This window comes from Antrostomus carolinensis, unplaced genomic scaffold (genome assembly GCF_000700745.2).
Source record: "Antrostomus carolinensis isolate BGI_N321 unplaced genomic scaffold, ASM70074v2 scaffold39500, whole genome shotgun sequence".
In the NCBI taxonomy this organism is placed as follows: Eukaryota; Metazoa; Chordata; class Aves; order Caprimulgiformes; family Caprimulgidae; genus Antrostomus; species Antrostomus carolinensis.
In genome coordinates this window covers 425-23,608 of record NW_010288399.1, presented here as the reverse complement: position 1 = coordinate 23,608, position 23,184 = coordinate 425, and the positions used below count along the sequence as shown (strand labels likewise).

Sequence of the window (23,184 nt, the reverse complement as noted above, 5' to 3'; positions counted from 1 at the left end):
GCCCAGCCTCTCTAGATACTCCTTCCTTCATGAAGGACATGGTTATGGTCCAGTTCTACAGCCCAGTGCTGGTGCTTTGGGAACAGTCACTTACTTACTGTACTGCCAGTATTGTTTTGGTGGGTCTGCAAGTCAGATGCAGCCCTGAGGCCTCCTCACTGCTAACACGATCTTCACTTCCGTGGGAACCGCAAATTGCTGGTTTATGTTCTAAATTTTTTGCTTTGCCTGTATTTTTACATAAATTAATTTTATGGACCAAGGCACTCCTTGGTCTTGAGAATGGAACAAATACATAGAAAAGTTATGTTCTCATTTGTCATGCAATGCCTATACACTATCTCCTTTATAGTTTTTGCTACATGGTTTGCAAAGGGCTTTCAAAAGTAAGAAAGTTTCCATACATCTGTCCTGAGTTATCCTGTGTTTTCTGTTCTTTACATCTCTGTATACTCTGCATTAAAAATCCAAACAAACACAAAGAAAACTGTCTAAAAAGATATGGAAAAGCAGCAAAAAGTGCAAGACAATAAAATAAGACCAATTTATAGAAATGGAGAAAGATGCTGCAATAAAATTCAGAACATCAAAAGTGATCTTTGCTATCAGAAAAAAATCTTCCACAACATGCAGATTGGCAAGGACAGTGCATGGTACAAGACAGATATATTTTATACCTCTGTGTACTGAGTACAATACTAGAACTCAGTAGTTTAAAAAGGAGTGACTGATTATCTACTTTTGTTCAGCTCCCTAGAATGATGGTGCAGTACTATATGTATGTGCCATTAGGTTGCAGTAGTTCTTTCAGGATGAAAGACAGTGAGTTTAGGTAAGATTCATAGCACGTAAAGCAAGAAGAAAATACCAAAACCCTCGAAATTTTCAATTTAATTTTGTACCTACATACAGATCAGGTATGGAGGGACACCACACACACTTAAACCAGAATTTAAAAAGCACACTCTGGTCCTGTGCAGTTGGTGTAAGACTTTGCAAATCTCTTATTCAAAAGACATTCATAGAAGCTGCAGCAGCTATTTCCACAATAGTATAAGATTCCTGGCCTTGACTAAAAGGAAAATTTTTTAAAAATTATTTATAAAATTATCTTTTAAAATTATCAAATTTGAAAAGTAACCTTCTAGTTTAAAACTGTACTTATAGTAGCATTTTTCATCTTTCTTCAGAGCAGGAGAGTAACAAACTTGTGTGCATCCAGTTGTGGAGGTTGCACAAGTCACAATCCTTACAAAGTGGTATGCACCTCACAGCTTATGATGCAAACTGGGTTAAAACTACTGCTGCTGTTCATCTGCATACTGTGTTGGATGGTTTCTTTCCTTAACTAACAGCTGGTGCATGTTCCTTTTCTCAAGTCAGCTGTGACAGTGCCAGCCAACCCAACCAATACCAGTTCTAAATATAGTCATGTTTGGAAAAGCCCTGATTATTATTATTACTGTGGTGTGGAATTTACTCATTTAATCAGGGGAGTACCTTTAGACTTGAGACTGTATGTAATAAACTCAAATTTAAGCAGCAATTTACATACTGCAGGTCTCCCTAATCTAAGTATTTCCTTTTAATGATCTCACAAACTTCAACTTACAGTCACACACAGCCTTGCATTCTAAAGCAGATGTCTGGTTTTTGGCTACATCTCCCTATTTTTGATTGGAAATTTAAAGTACCACCCTTTAAGAAGCTCCAAGATATGACACAACTAAACAGAGCATTACCAAATTCTACTGGAAAATTTACCCGTGGATCAAAATTGTATAAACAACTTTCATGAGTTGTAACAGACCAACAAGATATATAGCGGCTTGATTCACTGCCAAATTGTAAAACTAAATTCAATCCTTTGGGCTTGAAATGTCAATCAGGCTTTTGAGCATTTCCCTTTTGTTAATAAATTTGCAGATATGTTATACTTTTGTTTATAAGTGAGGTGCTCTATTTGCACTTGTGCTGCAATTCGCTTCAGCAAATGCATCCTATTTAAAAAAAGAAAATACACAGCCATCGCATCTTCATTCAGTCTTCCGTACAAAACTGTTGAGATTCACAACTGTGTTCACTTTGCTTTCTGCTCTGACAACTGCAGACACCACTTCAAACTGATTTTTTAAAATAAAACATCATAAAACAAAGAGAACGTAAATTTAGCATCACTTACCTTTATTTGCTTGTAACCTTATGTTTTGTTTAAACTTTCATCATAGTTATCAAACACCTCATTCTTCAAACATAAGCATGCTAAATGTATTAGTACAGAGAACAGAATTACTTTGGTACTATCAACTCTATCAGAGAAAGAAGAATTCACAAGGCATGCTTAGCATCTTTGTTATACAGGTGCCACAGATTCTTAAGTATCATCACGAGTTAATGGATTTATTCTATGCTTTCCTTTCAAGAAAGAATTTAGTTCTCAGCAGAAAGTTTAGTTTTCAGAAAACCAAGGCTAGAAAGCCAAATCTGTTGTTAATTGCAGGAGCCACTTTTTTTTAAATATAAATAAATCCTACCTTTTGATAAACCTGAATGACATGTTTCTAAAAGAAATTAAGCCAAAATAATAATTAACAAAAAGTTTTGTACAAAATAAATTGAAAAAGCCATTTTGAGTGAAACATGCAAAAAGACCTCATTTAAAATGCACAATGAAATTACACTTCAATACATTCTGAGATTAGGCAGATGCTTTAGGGTCTGAAGACTCAAACTCTTAGTGTTGCTACTTCCAAACAATTTTTCTGGGAAATATGCCACCAGTAGTTATTATGAATTAAAATATGTACTGGTGTCAAAACACTTGAAAACTCATAATCCACAAGGTCATATAAAAATACATTTGGATTTTCTTCATGTATCTCAAGCAGAAAACAAAAATCAGTAACTCTACTATAATCAGATCTTAAGTATCTTCAGAGTTAGGTTTCTTCCATCCTTCATACCACTAGGTCAGCCATGTTGTGCCAAAAACTGCCTTAAATATTTAGTTAATTCAGTGGCAGGAGCTGTAACCATTGCCTACACCAGAACGTAATTAATAATCAAAAGGATTCTGATCCCCTATAGAGAATGCTAGAATGAATTAACAGGTTTTAAAGTTTTTTTAATTTTATTTAGAGAGAAGAGATATAACTGTGTCCTTTGATTGGACTATCCCCCTCCTTACTAGTCTGTGCAGCACCTAGTACAACAGAGCCCCAACCATAAGAGGTCCTCCAAGAGCAAACTTAACCATCTGCAACAGCGCTATTGTGTTACAACTGCACGTTATTTAATCATGTCCAGATGGAATTTAAACTATTATCAAAAACAGTGGGGAAAAACTTTAAGAAAACCACACTGCACTGTGAAAGCTGAAACTTGGAGGTAATGACAGAAGTTTGAATGCTGCCTAAACAACTGAGTGACACACAATGCTAAATAGTATGTTCCAGCAGCACAAGTGAAAAGCTTGCATGTTCACAGTTTGAGCATTCACATTTGGAACATCAGATGGAAAATTAAGTAAGGATATTACAAGCAAAAGTACAGAAAGAAAGATGTGCCAAAAGGATGTCTTTGATTAAGACTTCACTTGACAAAAAGCAAATGACTTAATTCTTTAAAAAAAAAATAAAAATCCAAATGAATCTTTTCTCTTTCTCAACAGAAAAAAAGAGGAAAAAACCAACCCAGGGAAGTGTTAGCTGGCAGAGTTGAGGGGTAAAGCATTCACCAAAGGCTGGGCTGTCACGTTTTCGTTTTTCACAGAAACAACTTCTACATTTTTAAAGACATTTAAATTGAAATCAGCCAGTTGTGAAAAAAATGGAGTTTAATTTAGCATTATTTTGTAGGAATAGGAGACTATGAAGAGGATGCTGAAAGGGAGACATGTACAGTCACAGAACAGACAGGAAGGAAATAGCTTGGTGCTGATGTGATATAAGCCTAAACCAAAAGCAAGCAGGCCAAGATCAGAATGATCTATTAAAAAAAATTTCACATGATGAAGAGGGTACAAAAGCATGGAGATTATCTTAAGCCAAAGGTAAACAAACCCTTACTTCAGCAAACACAAGCTGCTGATAGCAGTGGTCTAAAGTATGTGGTATGTGAACTGACAGGTTTTAAATATAGAAGGAAAACAGGTGGTTTTCAACTTTAGGGTTTGTAGGAACTTTAAAAACATGCATGGATTTGAAACTATTAAGTCCGATTAGAATAAAAACTGTTAGTGCAGGAACAATACCTGCTTAAGCTAGGCTTTGGTTAGATCAACATACATTCAACACCAAAACCAGAAGTGGCATAGGAACTAAAGGTCAAAACAGGAGTAAGGTTTTCAAGGTTTGACCAGACTCCTGCCTAGACTGAAGCCATAGTACTGCCATTATTTTGAGATGACCTATGCTAGCACTACTGCCAAAAGAAGCTTTTGTCTCCTGCCTCTACCCTTTCACCTGTGATATTTCTACTCGTGTGTTGCCAGCAAGATTATTCTGGAAATATTAAGTCTAAGTGATTGGGAAACACAACCCAAGGTTCTAATGCTACATTAAATATCAAGACTGGGAACCCAGTTTATGCCTTCCACTGACAGACCATGCAGTCAGTGTGAGCAGCTTTTGAACTGAGCTGAAATGCTTCAGTTCTGCAGCATCTGTACCTCAGACATGGGGATGAAGAGCACAGCAGAAAAAGCACAGACCAAACCATCTCACTTTTTATCCCATTTGCTTCAACTGCTAAAAACAAATGGCTTCTGTAACCAAAAAGAACTAAAAAAAATCATATGCCAGTGCATTTTAAGTTGCAAAAATTGTTAAGCCATTAATCTGAGCATGTGAACAAAAAAACCCAAGCAATGAACTACTAGGCATGTCTACTACCCAATAAAAAAAAAAAAAAAAAAGAAATGTTGCATTACCATTTTAAGAGGCTTACCTTCTTGTTAGTTTTGATGTTAGTTTACTAAATAGATTAGTGGAGCCCCTCGTTCGGGTCTGTGAGAGTGGTGTTGCTTCATGGGACAGACTAGGAGAGGCTGGCGGTCCATTGTAGGTAGCGGTACGTCGCTCTCTGAGCTGGCCATGGAAAGTGCTCCGACTAGCTGTTCCTCTGGGGAAACGAATACGATCAGGTGTGGTTGCACTGCTAATGCTGTGAGTTGAAGCAACAGGAGTTCTTTGATCGGGAATAGTGCTAGAGCAGAAAACAAAAAACAATGCTAGAACTTCTTTACAGAAGCACTACGGTTCTGCAGGAAACACAAAACACTACGTTCTACAGTAAAGCAAAAGCAGACACTTTTTTATAGGCCAAGGTTGGAAATATCAACATTATTACAGCACTGTATGGAATCAAAACTTGTAAGAAGTTAGGATTAAAAGGCTGCCGAAACAGAAACCTACAGAAGCAGAAAAATGCAACAGGAGTATCCTGGAAAAGACCAGTTGAACTAGGCATACAATGTTTCACTGAGAAGTCCGGTAAAAGAATAGATGAGCCAAGTTTCCTCCCAGGAAAGAGAAGCAATAGGTAACTTTAGTGTCTCTTCCTCCACATTCTATATATATATATATATATCTTTGAAAATCTTGCTAATTTGAAAGTATCCTACAAGTTCTCTACAAGTGAACCACTCCAAGTAGTGAAGTCCTTCAGGATACACAGTTAAAGTCTCCCACAAACTTTGACAATAGGAAATGTCCAATACTCCTAACACTAGGAAAAAAATTAAGGTTGATTACTGCAGGATTATGTCACAGACAGCCTGACACACCACAAGACAAATGTAAACAAGACTAAAAAAAATAATGAGGAAACACACATCTTGTGGGCAATATAAACTAGAACAATCTAGGACTAAAATTCCACAGCACAAAGTTAAGAAGCAGTGGGTATAAGTTAGTTTCACAACGATTTCAGGTTCTTACATAGGCCTGAAGTTATCTGCGCCATTGTCTATTGGAGGCAACATCATCTTCGTGTGCACAGAGGCTGACATGGACATCGACTTCTGATGTCGCAGCCGAACACTGGAGAAGGATGTAGTGCAAACTGAAGCAGGGCTAGCTGCGTAAGCGAACATTTCTGTCAGGCTGTGAGGGGGTTTGGGTTCAGGCAGAGGCAGAAAGAAGAGCATGATGGACCAACAACAAACTACTGCATAGAAAAAAAAGCAAACTTTTCCTTCTATTAACCGATTTAGCAAAGAACATGAACTCTAACAGCCTTCTTCTGTGTAAACAGCAGTAACTAACCTACACTCCCCTTGAAAAGCAGCCTTACTATAGCACTTGACATCTATGAAGTGATCATTCTCTTACCATTAGCATTAGTTTGCAGTGACACCCTCCCTGACATACAGAACCTGAATATCTCATTGCTCTGTGCTGAAGTACTAGTATAAAGCACTGATGTAACTCGTACTGGTCTTAATATATTAAAAAAAAAAAAGCATTAAAACTACCACCAACTGCACTTTCCAAAAGACTGATGATAGCTCCACTACTGCAGTGAAATACTTCATTTTCAGAATGCATCCATGTTAAATCAATATAAGTTGGGCAAGCTGCCAAATCTTGATCTACATCTGATAACTGAGGGACTTCACAGGCACAATTGAAAACTAAAATATAGTAATTTTTAACAAGTCCAGAGAGGCCCAAAGAAAAAAGGCTGCTATTAATTAACCTGTACATGTAAGAGGCAATGAATAACGATGTCTTCTGAAGGAAGAGGTATGACTGTTGAAGAGCATCTCATATCGCTTGTCCACAAACTCCAAATTTACCATTCAGGCTTTGAAGTAAGGTCTACAGTGCTGTCTGAGGAGAACGGCCAGTAAGCTGCCAGCTGCATGATGTGTTAAAATAGGAGCATGACACCTTTTCTTTCTTTGGGCCAAAATACTCTTTGCAGCCTTTTTACAGTATCTAGTAATGATAATGATGGGAGAAAACTGAAAGGCCACAAGATGTATTGGGCCTTTCAGGCTATCACGCCATATTTAATTCATCTTAAGTTTGCTTTAAAAGTTATGGCAATTGTAATTCAGAAATAACATTGGAGCTTAAGAAATCAGTAACTGTCAGTGACAGTTTCATGACACTGCATGTTCACTTTCGAGTTACATCAGGGTTACACAAACTGAAATTCAAGTCCTGTTACCTCATTCTGGTATGTCAGACTGGAAAGGAGAATGCTAGTCCAGCTACAAGTATCAGCTGACCCACTTCTCACGCTTAGCTCTCAAAGCACTAGTAGAGAACACCTCACAACTCACACTTCAGAACTGCTGGCAAACATGTTTATCAAAATCTACTTTTTGTTTTAACTTTTCAGAATCTAGGAAACTTCATCTGAGTCATGCACACATCTCTTCACACCGCTGAATCCAGCAGGATCCCAACTACAACCACTACTACAACAAAGCCTGCAACACAGCCCAGCTTTTACATTACGGTATTAAGAAACTGTAAGAAAATGAACATTCATCTCAAAAGCAGTACCCCAAAGTCAAGTAATCCCCAAATAACTGGTCACTAGCTGCTCAAGCACTTCTAGCTCCTTTCCTCTCAATTTGTTGCAAAAGATAAAGGAGAAATAATCTAGTTTTACAATACATTAGACCCAAGTTTTATTTAGTGATCTGCCTCCAAAATGTGACAGCTAAAGGTATCAATAAGGTACCAGAGCACATATTAAAGCATTCATATTTCTTCCTCTGAAGCTTTGCTAGAAATCAGCTTCCTTGGATTACTAGCCTGGGAACACAGAAAAAGCAAACTAACATTCACCAATTAGTGCCAAGGCTTATTAAAAATCTGAAGCTGTTGTAAATCAATTGTGTTACAAATGATTTAAAGCAATTGCCTATCATTATGAAGAGTGTTTCATGAGTCCCCAAGTGCATTAATTAATGCCCAGACTTTGGAGGAAAGCCAACAGAGTCATCTCCAGCAGAATGCCTGTGTCAGACACACAACGTGTTAAAGTAGGGAAACAAGACTCAAAAACCCTTTGCTTCTACAGTCTGGCATGAGGTCTTCAAGACTACTTTCTCCAACGTCAAGCTGACTAGCTGACTATCGATTGTTCAGAGTTCCCACACTTTCAGAAACACTGCTTTCTCAGAACTCAATGTGCAAGACAAAAACAGAACAGGCAACATTTTAACACTTTCTCTACAGAAAGAATAGAGACTTTAAATGTGTGCATCTTGCCTTTCAAGGCAAGACTCTCAAGTTTTCACTGGGTCACAACCAGTATCTGACTGGCTATGGAAAACTTAAAATTCAATCTGTAATAAATCATTTATAGTAGTTGCTCCTGCCTTTAACATTTACTATCAACAGACAATTCAAAAGCACAGAAAGCATTTTTAACAAGACCTTGGATTTATACAAAGCTCAGGTTCTACTTGAGATCCTGCTTCACAGAAGAAAAACCATTACAAGTTTCTAAATTTACTTTCTGACAAGTTGATAGTACAGTAATATTAGAGATACTACAAACACTTAAACGCAGGAAGAATTCATTCTGAAGAGCCAGTCCCATCAATAGCCATGTGTATTTAGCCTGCATCAAAGGTCCCTGCATTTCATGTGATCAATCAAGCCTTTGTACAGTTACAGCAACAAAACATATTCAGCTATAAATTCTGAATTCTGTGCCAAACCTTTTCTTGTTTTAACCCTCTACAAAGAGTAAACAAAGTAGTAATCAAAAATATGCAATAAAAGTGATAAAGATTTTTTTTTTCCTGACAGTGAAAATATGAATGCTCATATATTTCAAATGACCCAAACAGGGCTAAGGTTTGCAGGATAAGCAAATGATGCTTGGATACCATATTGACAATAAAAGGTAAATTACATAAGGATAATCAGTTATGGATCTAAAATAGAATTAATATAGTTGCCAAGTACTACTCAATGTTAACTTTGAGCTTAATGCCCATATGTGACATACCAGAAAAACAGCACTTTGCTGAGAAGCTCAAAGCTGGGAAACAAATAAGTAACAGCTTCAAAAAGACAGCTCCAATATGAAGCTGTCAGTATGTGAACAATATGAAGTTACTCCTGAATTAAGGGGACATCTGAATCGCAAGCATTCCTAGTAAACAGTATCTAATAACTTTAAAAAATGTAATAAAGAAATCGTAGACAAGATATTGCAAAGATATTAAAGATGAAAAAAAAAGTTATTAAACCAAGAAATCAGGTAATCAAATCTAATCAAAACTATTATGGAGAGAGAGAGACAGATTCATTTTTCAAAGAGAGTTTGGAAAGAAAAAAAAGTTATTTACCTATCAAATCAAAGAAAGGATGGTGAGCTTTAATCTAAACAAACTTGGTGACATTAACAAGGACTAATCAATGATGGCTGAGACAGACACACTAAGAGACAGTACCAAAGAGCTGTGCTGTACTTCACAAGACAGTTGACTGCAGGCCCACGTTGGCACTCTTCAAACTTATACTTGACTTTTTCCTTAATCACTTTCAGTTTGCAGAAAGGGAGGAGGAAGAGACAGAGTCAAAATTATGTTCTTTATCCCTAGGCTGCAGGGGTCAAACAAGGGACAGACAGACTTTCCACTGAACATTCTAACTTTGCCCCTCTTCCTTAGAAAGTGCTGAAAGGAAGGGGAAAAATTTTATGCAAAAAATGGCAGAACTTTCACCAACTTCAACACAAGCTAGAAGAAAAGTATTTTTTCCCCACTCTTTACAATGTATCATAAAATCAGGAACAGCTGGAGAAAATTGGGAAAAGTAGCAGAGGTACACATTCCTCCAAGCTTAAGTATTTTTATTAAGTTAGCTTTATTAATTTTATTAAGTATCTGGGCACTCTCCTGGCAATGGTCAACTACTTAACTGTTACCAGCTTTTGAGACTGGTAAAATTCTGTGAAGAACAGTTGGTTGGAACTTAAAACACCTCAGCCAGCTAAGAAATTTGGTGGTAATTTGCACAAGTATTATTCTATCCCTAATGTCTATGTTCACTGTTAAATTTATTTTCTACTGCTCTCCTCAGTCTTCGGTACACAGGGAAGGATGGCACTAGATGTGGCTACGGTGCTAATACATGAACTGGTCAACTCCAATTCCACTGCATGCTCTAGTCAGGCTTTCATTCAGTAAAGGAAAAGGAAATTTATTTCTCTGCCGGTTTTCATCTGGAATATGGAGATATCAGTGCTTGTCTTCTCCAGATGAGTTCTGTAAATCCTAGGAAGCAATTAGACTACAAGGATATCAGTAAAAGAACATTGTTTGAGACAATGGCCTATCACTGTTTTATCTTTGCTCAGAAAAAAACTGACTTTCTCCCTGAGACTTTGCAGAAAAAACAGTATTCCAAATAACCCTAAAGTGTAGTTTAGAGTGCAATGTAAAAAGAGAGTGGCCCCAGAGAGGTGGACTTTGTAGTCTGACACTAAACAAGCTTCTTCTGCAAGCATATGTTGTTTGGCCACAGGAGCTACCAACTGATTTAAGATGAAGGCTTTACAAATGACATGTATTTAGCCAGAAATTAGGATCTTCCTTTTTGCATTCCAAGACTGTACGAATTAAGCATAGAAAAAAACCAAAGCAAACCCACATACTTACAGGTACGCCAAAACCAAATATCTGTACTCACCTTTCATTAAGAATTACACTAGAATATTACTGATTTTTAAATTAGGTATTACAATTTTTTGGAAATGTGAAGACAAGGGACATACACCACAGGAAGACATTTCATATACCTGTTCTCCTTGCCATTTTGTATCACTGAATGTCTATCAGCAGTGGTTCTTTCACTACAAACATATGTGTTGCGCCGTGTCATTGCTCCAGGGGCAGTATTATTCTACAATTAAAAAACACAGGTTTGTTATTCCCCACAAAAGGCTTTTCTGGGTTAAGTCTACATATAATTGAAGGCTGTTTTACTTCATGCTAGTTCTACACAGTTATAAAACTTACTTAATACACCTTCCAGTATTTTTAAGGAATAATGCAGTCAGAAAAAGTAATTCTAACAAGTCGTTCTTTTATTTCATGTTGATGGCTCAAAATCGATATCTCTTAAAAGTTTTTAATTACCAATGTTCTGAATACAAATTCTCAGCATGTATAGCATTCATCTACATCTGGATAGCCTATGTCTTTATAGCCTATTTTTGAAATACTTTACCACTTGTAGACTGTAGAATTTTCCTATAAGTTAAAATCATATCCTTAAACAAGATAGGAAAAGCAAAGACTTAAGAAACAAATGTGGTAAAATTCAGTGGGAAGGTAAACATGGACTTTTAAATATTAAAATACTATAAAACACTAGACAAGTTTTAAAAACAGGGAAGAATAAGTCAAATTAAAGAGACAAATTGGAGAGAATTTTAATAAGACATTTTTTTAAAAATACACATTTAAATACAAGCATAATACATTGAGGACAAGAGAACCAGGGGAACTTAAACTACAGACCTTACTTTAGAGGGGAGAAAAGAAACAGAATTACTTTGCCTCTGTCTTTACAGAGAAAGAGGGTGGAGATATGCCCAAGTTGGCGGTCAATTTTCCAGGAACGACTGAGAAGCTAGGTAATTCACAGATAACAGAATTATAAAAAGTTAGATGCAATTACTGTAGGAAAAGCATGGTGGTCCAGATAAACATGCACCCCCAGGTTGTAGAGGAAGCAAAAGCTGACAAGCCTTATATTTTTTCTCCCCACCCCAAGAACATAACACAGGAAACTGCATATGGTTGGAAAGTGGAAAAAAAACACCTTTAAAAATTTTTCTTTAAAGAAAAGGATCACAGGGCAAAGCAGGAAGCAAAATAGGCTATTAACTTCAAACATCACTGCTGGGGAAAGTCTTGGAGGAGGCTTGCTTAAGGGAATGACTGGTCAGCACCTCCATGGATAAGCACATGTTGAGTAAGGATGGCCACTAAGAGTCAGGCAGGGGACTTCATGCTCAACTAACCTTTTGGAGTTCTTTGAAGAATTACTGCTATGATAGACAAGGGAAATTCAGCGGATTTTTTAAAAAGCATTAAGAAAAGGTTTCACATAAACGGTTACAGTAGAGAATCATGGGAAGAGGGTAAAAAAATAAGAAAGGAAAAAATAGTTCAAGCACAAAAGGAGAGTAGCCAAACCTTTTTTGCTTCCGAACCTGAAATAAAACTGTTAAAGTGGAGTATTCTCAATAACCAACAAAAGCTCCTTCAGTGCCTTAAGGCAAAGTATTGGCTGTACAGGGAGTCTCAAGCAGTGGAATCCCTGAGCTGCACATTTAACACTGAAGCTATCTTGTCTAAAAGACTGCTGACCTGTTATACATCTTTGGGTGAAATGTATAAATCAAAATAAAAAAGTCAACTAAAAAGTATAAAGAGATTAGCAGAACTATTCACTCATAAAATGTATGTACTTGTCCCAGGTATTCTTCACTGGATATTCCTTAGGAATAGGCTCATGCCAAGCATCAGCAGAAGTCCCCCCAGTCCCTTTCCTTGCACTTTATTCCTCACATACCCCTCTTCTTCAAATCTGTGTTTTGTTTTTTTTTAAAATATCAATTCTTCTACTTTCCTATGACATTCGCCATTGTGCATACTCCCCTCTCTTTACTAGATCTGCTAGCAATGAAAGCTGTGCACCTAAGGTGAAGTTTTGCTTATATGTTCATGAAGCCACACCGTGCAAGACACTTTGTGGAGCTCCTGCAAATCAATGGTACACTGAATTATTAAATATTAGTATTTGAATACAATTTTGTTCTGTGTTCCTTGACATATTAGAAAATGAAGCACCTAGAATATCCAACAGTTTTTCTGGTGGAATACAGGCACAATAATGGGTGGCTTCCTTCTTTCCACCTGCTCCCTTAGAATATTAAATATTTGTTTCCCTTGAGAAGATACCACATAACATTAAAATGTATTGTGATGTTGCAAATCTAGAAAGTCAAGACAGCAATCTCTGTGCTGGATCAAACTTTAATCACAGACAATGCACTTTCAGGCTTGGGAGTGCACAAGTTTTGGTATTCATGTCTGAAATCAGAGGACTCCAAAGATGCACTTTCCTAGGTTTTTTGTGTAATGCAAAGACATTTGCATTACACAAAGAAGGATCAGCATACATATTTTCTGCTTATGTCAGATTTCAGAGGAGAGGTCACAAGAGGAGATTTAAGCATTTCAAGCTTTCAAATTTCAGTTTTATCAAGAATACAGGCTTGGTATTGGGGCCTTTACACTTCTTAGTGTATGATCTCCTTTCACAATTCATCAAGGAAGTTCTTCAGCTATGACTATTAATCTCTGGACATGACTATGTTGCACAGGTGCACAGCACAGGAAGCCCAGAACAGGTGTCAACAGCCCCACACTCCCTGATAGAATGACAACCTCTAGGCTTAGGGTTAGCTGTGTAAGTTTATCCTTGGGGTATTGTCTGCCTTCTTTGCAGGAGGTGTTGACATTGCAAAGTACATGCTGAGACTTCTGAGCATATGCACAAGCTCTACTCACAGCACAAAGGATGAATTTGTGGTACAGAATCCTCCTTTTTTCCTAGGGAATCTTGTGCCCAATGCTTAGGCAGGCTGTTTTCACATTAAGGGACACCAAGGCAAGGACTGATGAAAAACTTTCAAAGAATCAGCTTCTGACTTAAAATAATGAACCAATCTATTTACTTAAGAGCACTAATGTGTTTTTTGGTCCTAAATGATTTTCCAAACATGCCATCTATTATTCTCTTCCAGTTTTATTAAAGCTATACTAAGGACTCTGGGGCAGCCTTATTACAAGTCTTGAGGAAAAATCCAAAGCTGTGAGTAATAAACAAGGAGTTATTAAAACAAGGAGTTATTAGTTGCTACTAATTACGCAACCCCTGTAGAAGGTTGTTGTTAATAATCTGGTATTTGTCCAATGAACCTAAAGATTTTTTATGTGCACTTGTTCAGCTTGCAGAACAATTTAGTTTGCAAGACTCTAAATGCTCTGTCAACTTTAGAAGTACAGCTTGGAACCCCCTTACTCCAACCCCAGACTTAGCTATCTGCTCTACAAGCACAACTCTTATCCTTAAGTGCATGCTTGTAAGCTTTGTTATTTAATAAGAGCAGCACACACTGGCTAAGTGTCTCCAGCGAGGACCAGTTTTACTACCTTCACTATATCTGCGAAAGTAATAATTGTTTTTAAACAGTATTTTTCTGTCTCTTCAGTGATTTTCTCATCATATTACTGATTTTAGGACTTAAGTGCTCAGTGAGAACACAAACTCTCTACCTCAAACTTTTTTAAACTTCAGGACAACACGGTAACTCCAACATTTTCTTCCTTCTAGATGCATGCTGATACTGCAAGAAATAAAACTCCCTAATAATTTCCAGGAATTGTGTAAAAAGTCAGTGCTTCTCTCTGTCCTCAACAGCCAGAAAGCAAAACTAACCTCTAGCGGGGGGCAGAAAATAAGAGTTTGCACAGGCTGACGTGAAGAGCTATAAACACAGACAATTTTAAACACAAATTAATTGAGAGACATCACAAGTCTGATTCCATGTTCACCACCTTGCACCACTGCTTGTAAAAAATCAGTTGGATCAGCTGCACACTGAATCAGAAGAGAGAAGTATCCCATGGTTATGTGCTCAAATTTTATTTCAGCTACAATAGTACAAAATTTGAAATAAGACTACTGGAATAAATGCCCAGGATTTGGGAGGGTGTAGAACCGCAGATCAAAATACTAAAGACACGAAGTGTAACACATGTAACTGTGATACAGAGCTCTTGAAGAAGGCACTACACTATGCTGAGCAAAGTCCAATGTAGGACAAAGCTGATTTGACTGTCCTACCATTTTTAGACTCAGTAGTTAAGAACTGTCATGTAAGAACAAGAAAAAAATAATCTGAACAGATTCTGGATTGATCAAAAACCGAGAAGGGAAAAGGCAAGGAGCCACAAAAATCAGAGAAGGGTCCCCCAAAACCATGAGCTCTTGTTCACATTTATGAATAACAGCTGCTGCAGTGTAGAAGACGTATCTTCCCAAGGAATCTCTGACTGAAATCCTGCAGCCAAGTCACTATCAGCCACTGAGCCAACTGACAATACAGAGCCAATAAAGTAAAACAAATCTAATTTTAGTTCTTTTGCTTCAGACTGTCAAAAAGCTGTGAGCTCAGGAAGTTCTGTTCTCATTTTTGGTAAGTAATGGTGCTGAGTATATGACCAAATATGACAGAGCTTTGTGGGATAAGTTTAAAAAAAAAACAACAAACTGCTCCACTGCAAGTTAAATAAAGGACTGTGAAGTTATTTCCTCTGAAGAGAACTAAGTTTTTCAACACAAAACTGCAAAGTTTTAGAAATTAAATCTTACAAGATTCAAGAGCTGTTATATGAAAACAGATATCCAACTTTGCCACAGAGGGAGGTACCACAGTGTATAAAAGTTAAAGTCAAACCAGATAAAGGACTGACTTTCTTTTGGCTCACTGCCTACTGCTCGACCCTGTAAATTCACTAGTTATGCACCTTAAGAGTGTTTTCGTGTTGGAGCTGAGGGGTGGGTGCGTGACGCCCACGAGGACAAAAGCCAGGCACACTGCTTTTAAACACAGGTTGAAATAGAGCTTTGAACAGGTTTTAGAGCTACGTTTTTTTATAATCTCAATATACGTAACTATGACTCGGAATAGCCTGTTTGAGAACAAAGATTAGGTGGTACCTTAAACTTATGAAACTATAAAATAGGATAATAGAAATAGAGATTTCATTCTTCTGTACAAGAGCCCAAAGAAGAGTAGTTGGTGATTATCAGAAATAATTCCTCCGAAATTTCAGGAGACAGCCTTTAAGTTCAGTTTCTTTTTTTTTTTTTAATACCCGAAGTATGTCTGTTCACTAACACCTGCTAGTGTTAATTACCAATACCTACTAATGACTTCAGGAATCTTAACAAGTAACTTGTGTAGTTGACTGATGCAGGGGAGGGGCAGGGGGAGGGGAAAAAAAATAAAAAAGCAAAATATGAGGTACCTATATTGACTCTTGATGAATGAAAAGTAAAACCACCACCACTGATAAATCACAGGTTTAACACTTTAACACTTTTTCACCCCTCAAAAACATTTCATGGTTTTGATAAATAAGCATTTTTACTTACACTAGGAACAGCCGAACTTTTCTTACGTTCAGGAATATCAGCCTTATTGGGATTGCTGGCATTTCCAAGCATTGGACTAGCTGGTGCAATTCCTCTTCCTGCAACAGCACTACTGCTGGATTTTCTTGACTGAATTCCTTCCTCTTTGAGGTCACTGTCTGTAGTACTAGTCTGGCTTCTTTTGGGATATGCCACTACTGAGGGGATGGATGGTCCAGCTTAAAAAACAAACAAAAGAAACAGAAAAAGGATTTTTTTTCTCTCAGAAGTCCAGTACCTATTCTTCCCTACAATGCAAATGTATTCACACATGAGAATAAAAATAATTAACACTGGGAATCAGAGTTGCAAAAAGGTAATTATTTAAATTATTGAAATACACGTTTCAGAAGACAGTAAAATATTGTGAAAACCAAAACACTTTCCAATTTATTTATTTTTTTTCCTCTTTAAGGGTGAGGGGGATGGGAGGAAGGTAATGACAACACACAGACATGACAACCTCAAGCAAGCCTCCCCATTTTGTAATAAAATCTGACAGATTTGATATTCAAGTCAGCTCTAGTAAGTCTTCCCCTTATATGACAATTCAAAAATACAGAACTCTCTTCTGTTTGCTAAGTACAGGAGAATCATAATAATTTTAATTCATTACGCAAAGATATTACTTGATTTCCATGAAACAATTACTAACTTAATGGAGTCTTCTGGTGTCTGACTATTGGCACTGGTTTGGCTTGGTAGGAAAAAACCTTTAGAATCATCTTAAAGACACTTAACAAGTAACTAACTCTCATTCAAATCAGAGGATTCTTCATCGGCACAAAGCTGGCACATGCTGTTCAAGACAATTTCTGATAAAATTGAGCTCCTGAGACAGCTACCTGGCAACACAACCCTGGACCACCACCGGCACTAACGGCTGGCGGACTGTGCTCCTGGAACAGCCCAGAAGCAGTGGCTGTTTGCCACCAGCCTCCTTGGGTGTGCCAGGAACACCTGAGAATGAGGAGGCAGCCCCTTCAACAGTCCCAAGTTCCCTCTTGCTTTAATACGTTCCTGGACACTGGGAAAAGCCTGTGGGGATGTCAGGATTGTGTTTTCTGCCATCTCAATTACACCTACTCAGAAGAGGATACATCAAATCTGTAGTTAGTGTTTTAATAACAATTAATCAAAAAGTCTATGTATATACACACACACAGACATGCAAAAATGCATATTAAAATATATATATATAAAAGCATCACAAAACACAGTAACCATCATCCCAGGAGACTGCCCAAGGAAAGCAACCTCTGAATGCACTTGAGGTATTTAAAAGTAGACCTAAACAGAGACTCCTTTTATGACTTAAGTGTCTGTGCAGGAAGATGTCTAAGATACTTAGAAAACCCTAAGCTACTACCCTGCACACTCATTAAGTAGAAGAGTTCTAAGTTTGTCTGAGTCACTGATCTTTAGAAATTTAATTCCTGCAGGACAATCAAGTAACATTACCCTCAGGAAACAGGAAATATTGGCAAACTGACATTTCTTCAAGTTTTAGACACAAGCTGACCTACTAGTGTCAAAAGAAAACAAAAGCTGAACAGACATAAAAGGGCATGTGGGAGGAGTGCCGTGCTTTTCACCAAAAAGGGGTTGCAACATTCTCTTCAATTTGTGTAACAAGACTTTCCCAGCACAATCAGGAATGCAAGGGGCAACACAAGGCAGAGTAAGAGAATTAAGTTGGTGTATTCAGCATTGCTCTAGAAGCTGTTTTTGGAGGCTTTATAACAGAATCAATTTTTAAAAAATAGCTAAATTGTTTAGCCACAAATGCTGTGAGCTACACTGTAGTCATCCTCCTTACCTTTGGGGGATGGAGACAAATTCAGAAACCAAATGGAATTGGAAGTCACTATATTCTGCAACACTGAAAATAAGAATTGCTCACCGTGATCACTGTACCGCCGCTGTTTCTGGCTAGAAGATATGCTTCTCTGAACTTTGTGATGAGGAGATTGTCCAGTGCTATTATTAAGATCACTACTTGGCCTAACTTTGGCAAGTGAAAGATTGCTGCTGGAGCTTGAATCACTTGCATCCAACTACAATACAAATGAGAATATTAAAACAAGGAGTTCAGACAAAACAAATTAAACATCCACCATATTATGGGAGCAGTAACAGGGAGGCAGAAGGAAGATGACTCTGGTACATAGGACGTTTTGTGACAGCAAGGAAGTTGCTTAGAGGTCCCAACTTCTCTTAGATTCCTGAGCAACTGTCTTAGATGAAATTCAGCAGAATCTGCAGGTTCTCAAAGGACAATCAGATAAAGAAAAAAAACATCTCTACTTTCAGTACTCTCTCCTCAGAGTTCTCTAAGACTTTAACAGGAAGAGTGGATACATTTAGTAGAAGCCATCACACCAACTCCTCCAGCAGAGGAACCAAGAGCAGCTTACTGATACCTAGCCCTCTGAGCATCATATGGAAAGGTAGTCTACAAGGCAAGAACATTTTTAGGTTGATTGGTCCTGCTCCTTGGTTCTCTTAAGATATTTATAGCTGGCACATTCACACTTGAGCTCCTAGACTAGAGAAGACGGTAACTGGCATACAAAGTCCTTCAGCGGAGTAACTGCTGAGCAAGCAGGGAAGTTTTGTGGAGGCTAAAGGCAAGAGTTTACTGACTCAGATCAGGGTGAGAACAAACACAGCATCATTTGGACAGTGGACACTGATGATTAGAATAATGTGATTTTAAGTGTAATGGACTTTTGTGCAGAAATGCAATGCCTATAGTTACTGACTTAATTTTTGCTTCTAACTTTGCTAAGAACACTTTCTGATTCCTTTGTTTCTTTGCATTTGTAAGAATGGTACTTACCTCTGACGATTTCCTTCCTAGCAGTAAGTATGTAGCTGTAATTTCATCATACTTCATTTTACTAAGGGATTCTTGAATTTCTTCTTGAGAATATCCCATTCCTACCATAATATCTAAAAACAAACACACATGCTGTAAGTAAGAGAAACACTCTGATGTTTAGGCTGTCTGAGAGTTTAAGTTCAACAGAAAGAATGAAAGAATTTAAATAATTAAACATTTTTAAAATTAAACAAAACAATTAAGTGTGAGAACATAAGCCTGACAAAATATCAATTTTAGAAGATTAGTCACTTTTTCCAAATGACAAACAGAGTGGTAGAGGGGAAAAAAACCCACCCACATCATGCAAACAGTATTATATTCTGAAAAACACTCAATTACCTATTCTTTTCTGGTCCGAGATGTCAAGTTCTGGTTCAACAAAAGGTTTAAGTTCATCCTCCTCATGCCCTGCATTGATCCACCTGTCCTTCATAATTTGCTATAAAAGAGAGTTTTGTTAGTACAATACACTAAGCAGCAAAGAAAACGGAGATGACTCCCCCCTTGTCCACCATGTACCAAACGCTAAGGCCTTTTCTCATTTTTCTTTACCAGAACAGGCCCCAGCACCTACTCAGTTTTGTTTTGCTCCAGTGAGGACAATCAACTATACACATCAAGCCAAGCTGCTTCCCAACCAGTTGTATTCCAGCACATAGCTAGAAACTAAAAGCCTGTAACACAGACCAGAAGCAGTGCAACAACTCTGACAAGTGTTGTTGGTCCAGGCTCAACTACGGAAGTCCATAGAAGCCAGAATTGTTTTAGCCTTTCTCCTCGATGATGGTACAAAATGCAGGCAAAAGGCAACTGCACCATAACCCAGCAGTCAGTGCTTCTAGTTCACGTTTGAAAATGTGGAAAATGTCCTGGTGGATCATCCATTAATGCAGGAATCCACAAGGTAACCATCAGAAGTTATATGACACATGCAGTGTAGTCTCACATTCATTTTGAAAGTAACTGTGAAGTCAAGTGTCTTGTAATCCCAGAAAACAAAATCTTAAAAAAACCCCCCAGAATTCATATGCTCTACTCAACAACCCCTCCCTCCCAAACCCACTCGAAATAAACTATTCAGGAAAGGTATGACAGTAATAAATTACACCTTCAAAAATTATGGTTTGCAAAATATAATGCCTAGCTTTCTAATTCACCTTATTTGTGCCATTACCTCTAGAGTGCCTCTTTTTGTTGGGTTTAGCACCAGGAAACGTTTGAGGAGGTTTTCACAGTCTGTGGACATGTAGAAAGGAATCCTGTATTTTCCCCTTAGCACTCTTTCTCTGAGTTCCTTGATAACAGAGGAAGAACAGACAAGTAAGTTGCAAGCAGCAAACCAGTTAAAACATTAGGTAAACATGCCCAACATATTCTACAAAAACACACCTTTAAGTTCTGTCCGTCGAAAGGAAGAGATCCACTCACAAGGGTATAAAGAATAACACCTAAACTCCAAACATCTACTTCAGGTCCATCATATTTTTTCCCTTGAAAAAGCTCTGGAGCAGCATATGGTGGGCTGCCACAAAAGGTGTCCAGTTTATTTCCAACTGTAAACTCATTGCTAAAACCAAAGTCAGCTATTTTTATGTTCATATCTGAATCTAGCAATAGATTTTCAGCCTGGAAGAGAAAGAATGGTTGGTAAGATGAACTTAAAATACTTGATCTAAAATGCTATTGTCTGTTTTTACTCATTCTTAAAAGGCAAAAAGATGAAATACCTGTTAATATTCCCTTCCTTGCAAGGTCTTTAGGTATGCTTTAGTCCATCATTCAAACATCATCTATTTTAGAAATCTCTATACAGTGGCTTTGAACTATGGGAGCTGTTACGCTATATGAAAACTGTGTTATTTCCATCTATCTCTTTTCTTCACAGAAACACATCCTTAGCTATTGTAACTTTGTAATTTTTAATCAATTAAGGTGAAAATGAGATACCATCTCACTACCCATACTTTATGGGGCATTCTTGCAGAAGTTTGGTAATACACATAACCTTTAAATTTTTTTCAAGTGTTTTTTGTTTGATGGTGTTTGGGGTTTGCTTTTAATTTATTTTTTTTTTAAGTTACAAAGCCATGATATATTGAATAAGTTATGTGGCAACACTATTAATACAAAAAGCACAGTTTAAAGAAGGGATATACAATTTCATGCCAAGCTACAAAGAAGTAATACTTCAGTTTCATCATCACAACTAGTAATTCATTCTGTTAAAGACCAAAACTTGTCAAGACCAAAGTTTTTTTTTTTTTTAAGGACCTCTCAGCTAGCACTGACCTACATCAGATTTGAACCTGATCAGAGGGTGAGAGGCTGTCTTTCAGCAGTTATTAAATTTCTATAACTAAAAGCCTTACAAACCATCTTTTTTTATTTTAAATGGTTCTATACTACACTGTAAACATTCCTCAAAACTTGCTGTAACACATGCAAAAAATAAATAAATCACAAAGCTTAATACACACTACATTTTATCAGTATAATAAAGATCACACCTACAGGTACAGAAACTGACACACACTCTTCTCACTTTTTCCTACTCACCTTGAGATCTCTATGAACAATATGCTTTTGATGGCAATACTGCACTGCAGATACTATCTGGATAGAAAACAAGCCAAATTATATAAGTGACATCTCAAAGAAACAGGAGTTTTAATCAAAAAGGTCAACATTTATTACTAAACTTGACTAGTACTTAACTACTCAGAGCTACATAACCAATTACTACAGTGATCAGCATATTTGCGGGAAAGCTGCTAAATACCTTTGGTGTTTGTTATTTGATCTATTTGGTTTCTACTACACTTGAAAGAGGATTTTGTTTTTCCTGTGTGGCTAATTATAGACCAGTAGAAGCAATGACTTTCAGAAAGGTTACTGAACTATTTCCATTCCAATACTGTATACAGCTACAAAAGCTTTCCCTCTAGACTGAAGTTTTCCAGTCCCTCTTCAAAGGTGATTTTTCATACCGCAGCATGGAGACAAAAGGGTAAGAAATAGGCTTAGCTACTGGAGAAACTACTGGGAAACAGCTTGTTTCCCAAAACTTACACAGTGAGAAGCAGCTGTGCATCTGACAGAGGTCTGCTGTCTAAGTGCATATGGCTTATTTTATTTTATATACTGTAGAAGGGTAGCAAGCTCAATGGAAAAAACTCTCTTATGTCTCTCAAGTGTAATGGAGTAATTTATTCCATAAGCATTTCCAAATATCATGAAGTTTTTTCCTGCTGTATATAGCAAACTATATAAGCTACTTACACAGCACAGTGTCCTAGTACATTGCTTTAGTCCTAAGCATTGCTGCAGAACACCACATGCATGGAAAAGCTGGATAAAGTCTTATTGTTCCACGATCACAAATGGGGTCAAATACATTTTATTGCCATGCATATGTGGTCAGAACTAAGGCAGAAGTTATGACTTCTTAAAAGAAGTGGAACTGCACAGAAAAATAACTTCATGTAATAACTACACTTAAATAAATATATTTCCATTCTTTGTTCAAGATTAAGAAGATTTCCAACACAGAAGGATGAGGTATCATTGAGGTTACAAGAAATAACTCATGATCAGACTGCCTAGCTTAGCATAAGCATCCTCCTGTAATGGTAAAAGGCAACGGTTCTCCTCCTCAGTATTTAGAGTAGGTGACAGTAAGCTTCTTGGTAGGTCAAAGAACTGACCTACCAGTCATTTTTGCATTCAAAACTTACACACCAGCGTTACTGTCTTTGTGCCCCTGTATTACTGAATCACGCAGGTGCAAATGCCACCTGAGAAACTAAACAGCCTACAAAAAGTTGAAATATTTCCATTCCCTGCACTTTCATTCTGTCTTCGCTTGTTCCTTTACGTACTGGCTCTCTCTGACTCAAAGTTCAGCTTTTTACAGTTACAACACTGCGAAAATTCTCCCACACCACCACTTCTACCATCCTTTTGGTTTTCCTTCCTTTCCTCTCTGCTACCGTTACTTCAGCGCTAGTCACAAGCTCACTTTGCAGGTGCTTCCAAGGCTGACAG

The 23,184-nt window shown here is 37.4% G+C and overlaps 1 protein-coding gene across 1 annotated transcript in view; it reads right to left on the bottom strand.

The window, feature by feature from the left end:
* MARK3 (microtubule affinity regulating kinase 3) overlaps window positions 1-22,705 on the bottom strand; it is a 29,019-nt gene extending 6,314 nt beyond the window's left edge. The window contains exons 1-12 of the mRNA XM_029084634.1: window positions 22,634-22,705; window positions 21,697-21,753; window positions 20,530-20,766; window positions 20,315-20,434; window positions 19,480-19,579; window positions 19,096-19,208; window positions 18,157-18,310; window positions 16,215-16,432; window positions 10,777-10,880; window positions 5,940-6,104; window positions 4,948-5,205; window positions 2,535-2,561 (exon numbers count right to left, since the gene is read on the bottom strand). Coding sequence (XP_028940467.1) covers window positions 2,535-2,561; window positions 4,948-5,205; window positions 5,940-6,104; window positions 10,777-10,880; window positions 16,215-16,432; window positions 18,157-18,310; window positions 19,096-19,208; window positions 19,480-19,579; window positions 20,315-20,434; window positions 20,530-20,766; window positions 21,697-21,753; window positions 22,634-22,705 — 1,625 coding nt within the window. The remainder of the gene's footprint in view (window positions 1-2,534; window positions 2,562-4,947; window positions 5,206-5,939; window positions 6,105-10,776; window positions 10,881-16,214; window positions 16,433-18,156; window positions 18,311-19,095; window positions 19,209-19,479; window positions 19,580-20,314; window positions 20,435-20,529; window positions 20,767-21,696; window positions 21,754-22,633) is intronic.
* Window positions 22,706-23,184: the final 479 nt, after the last annotated feature.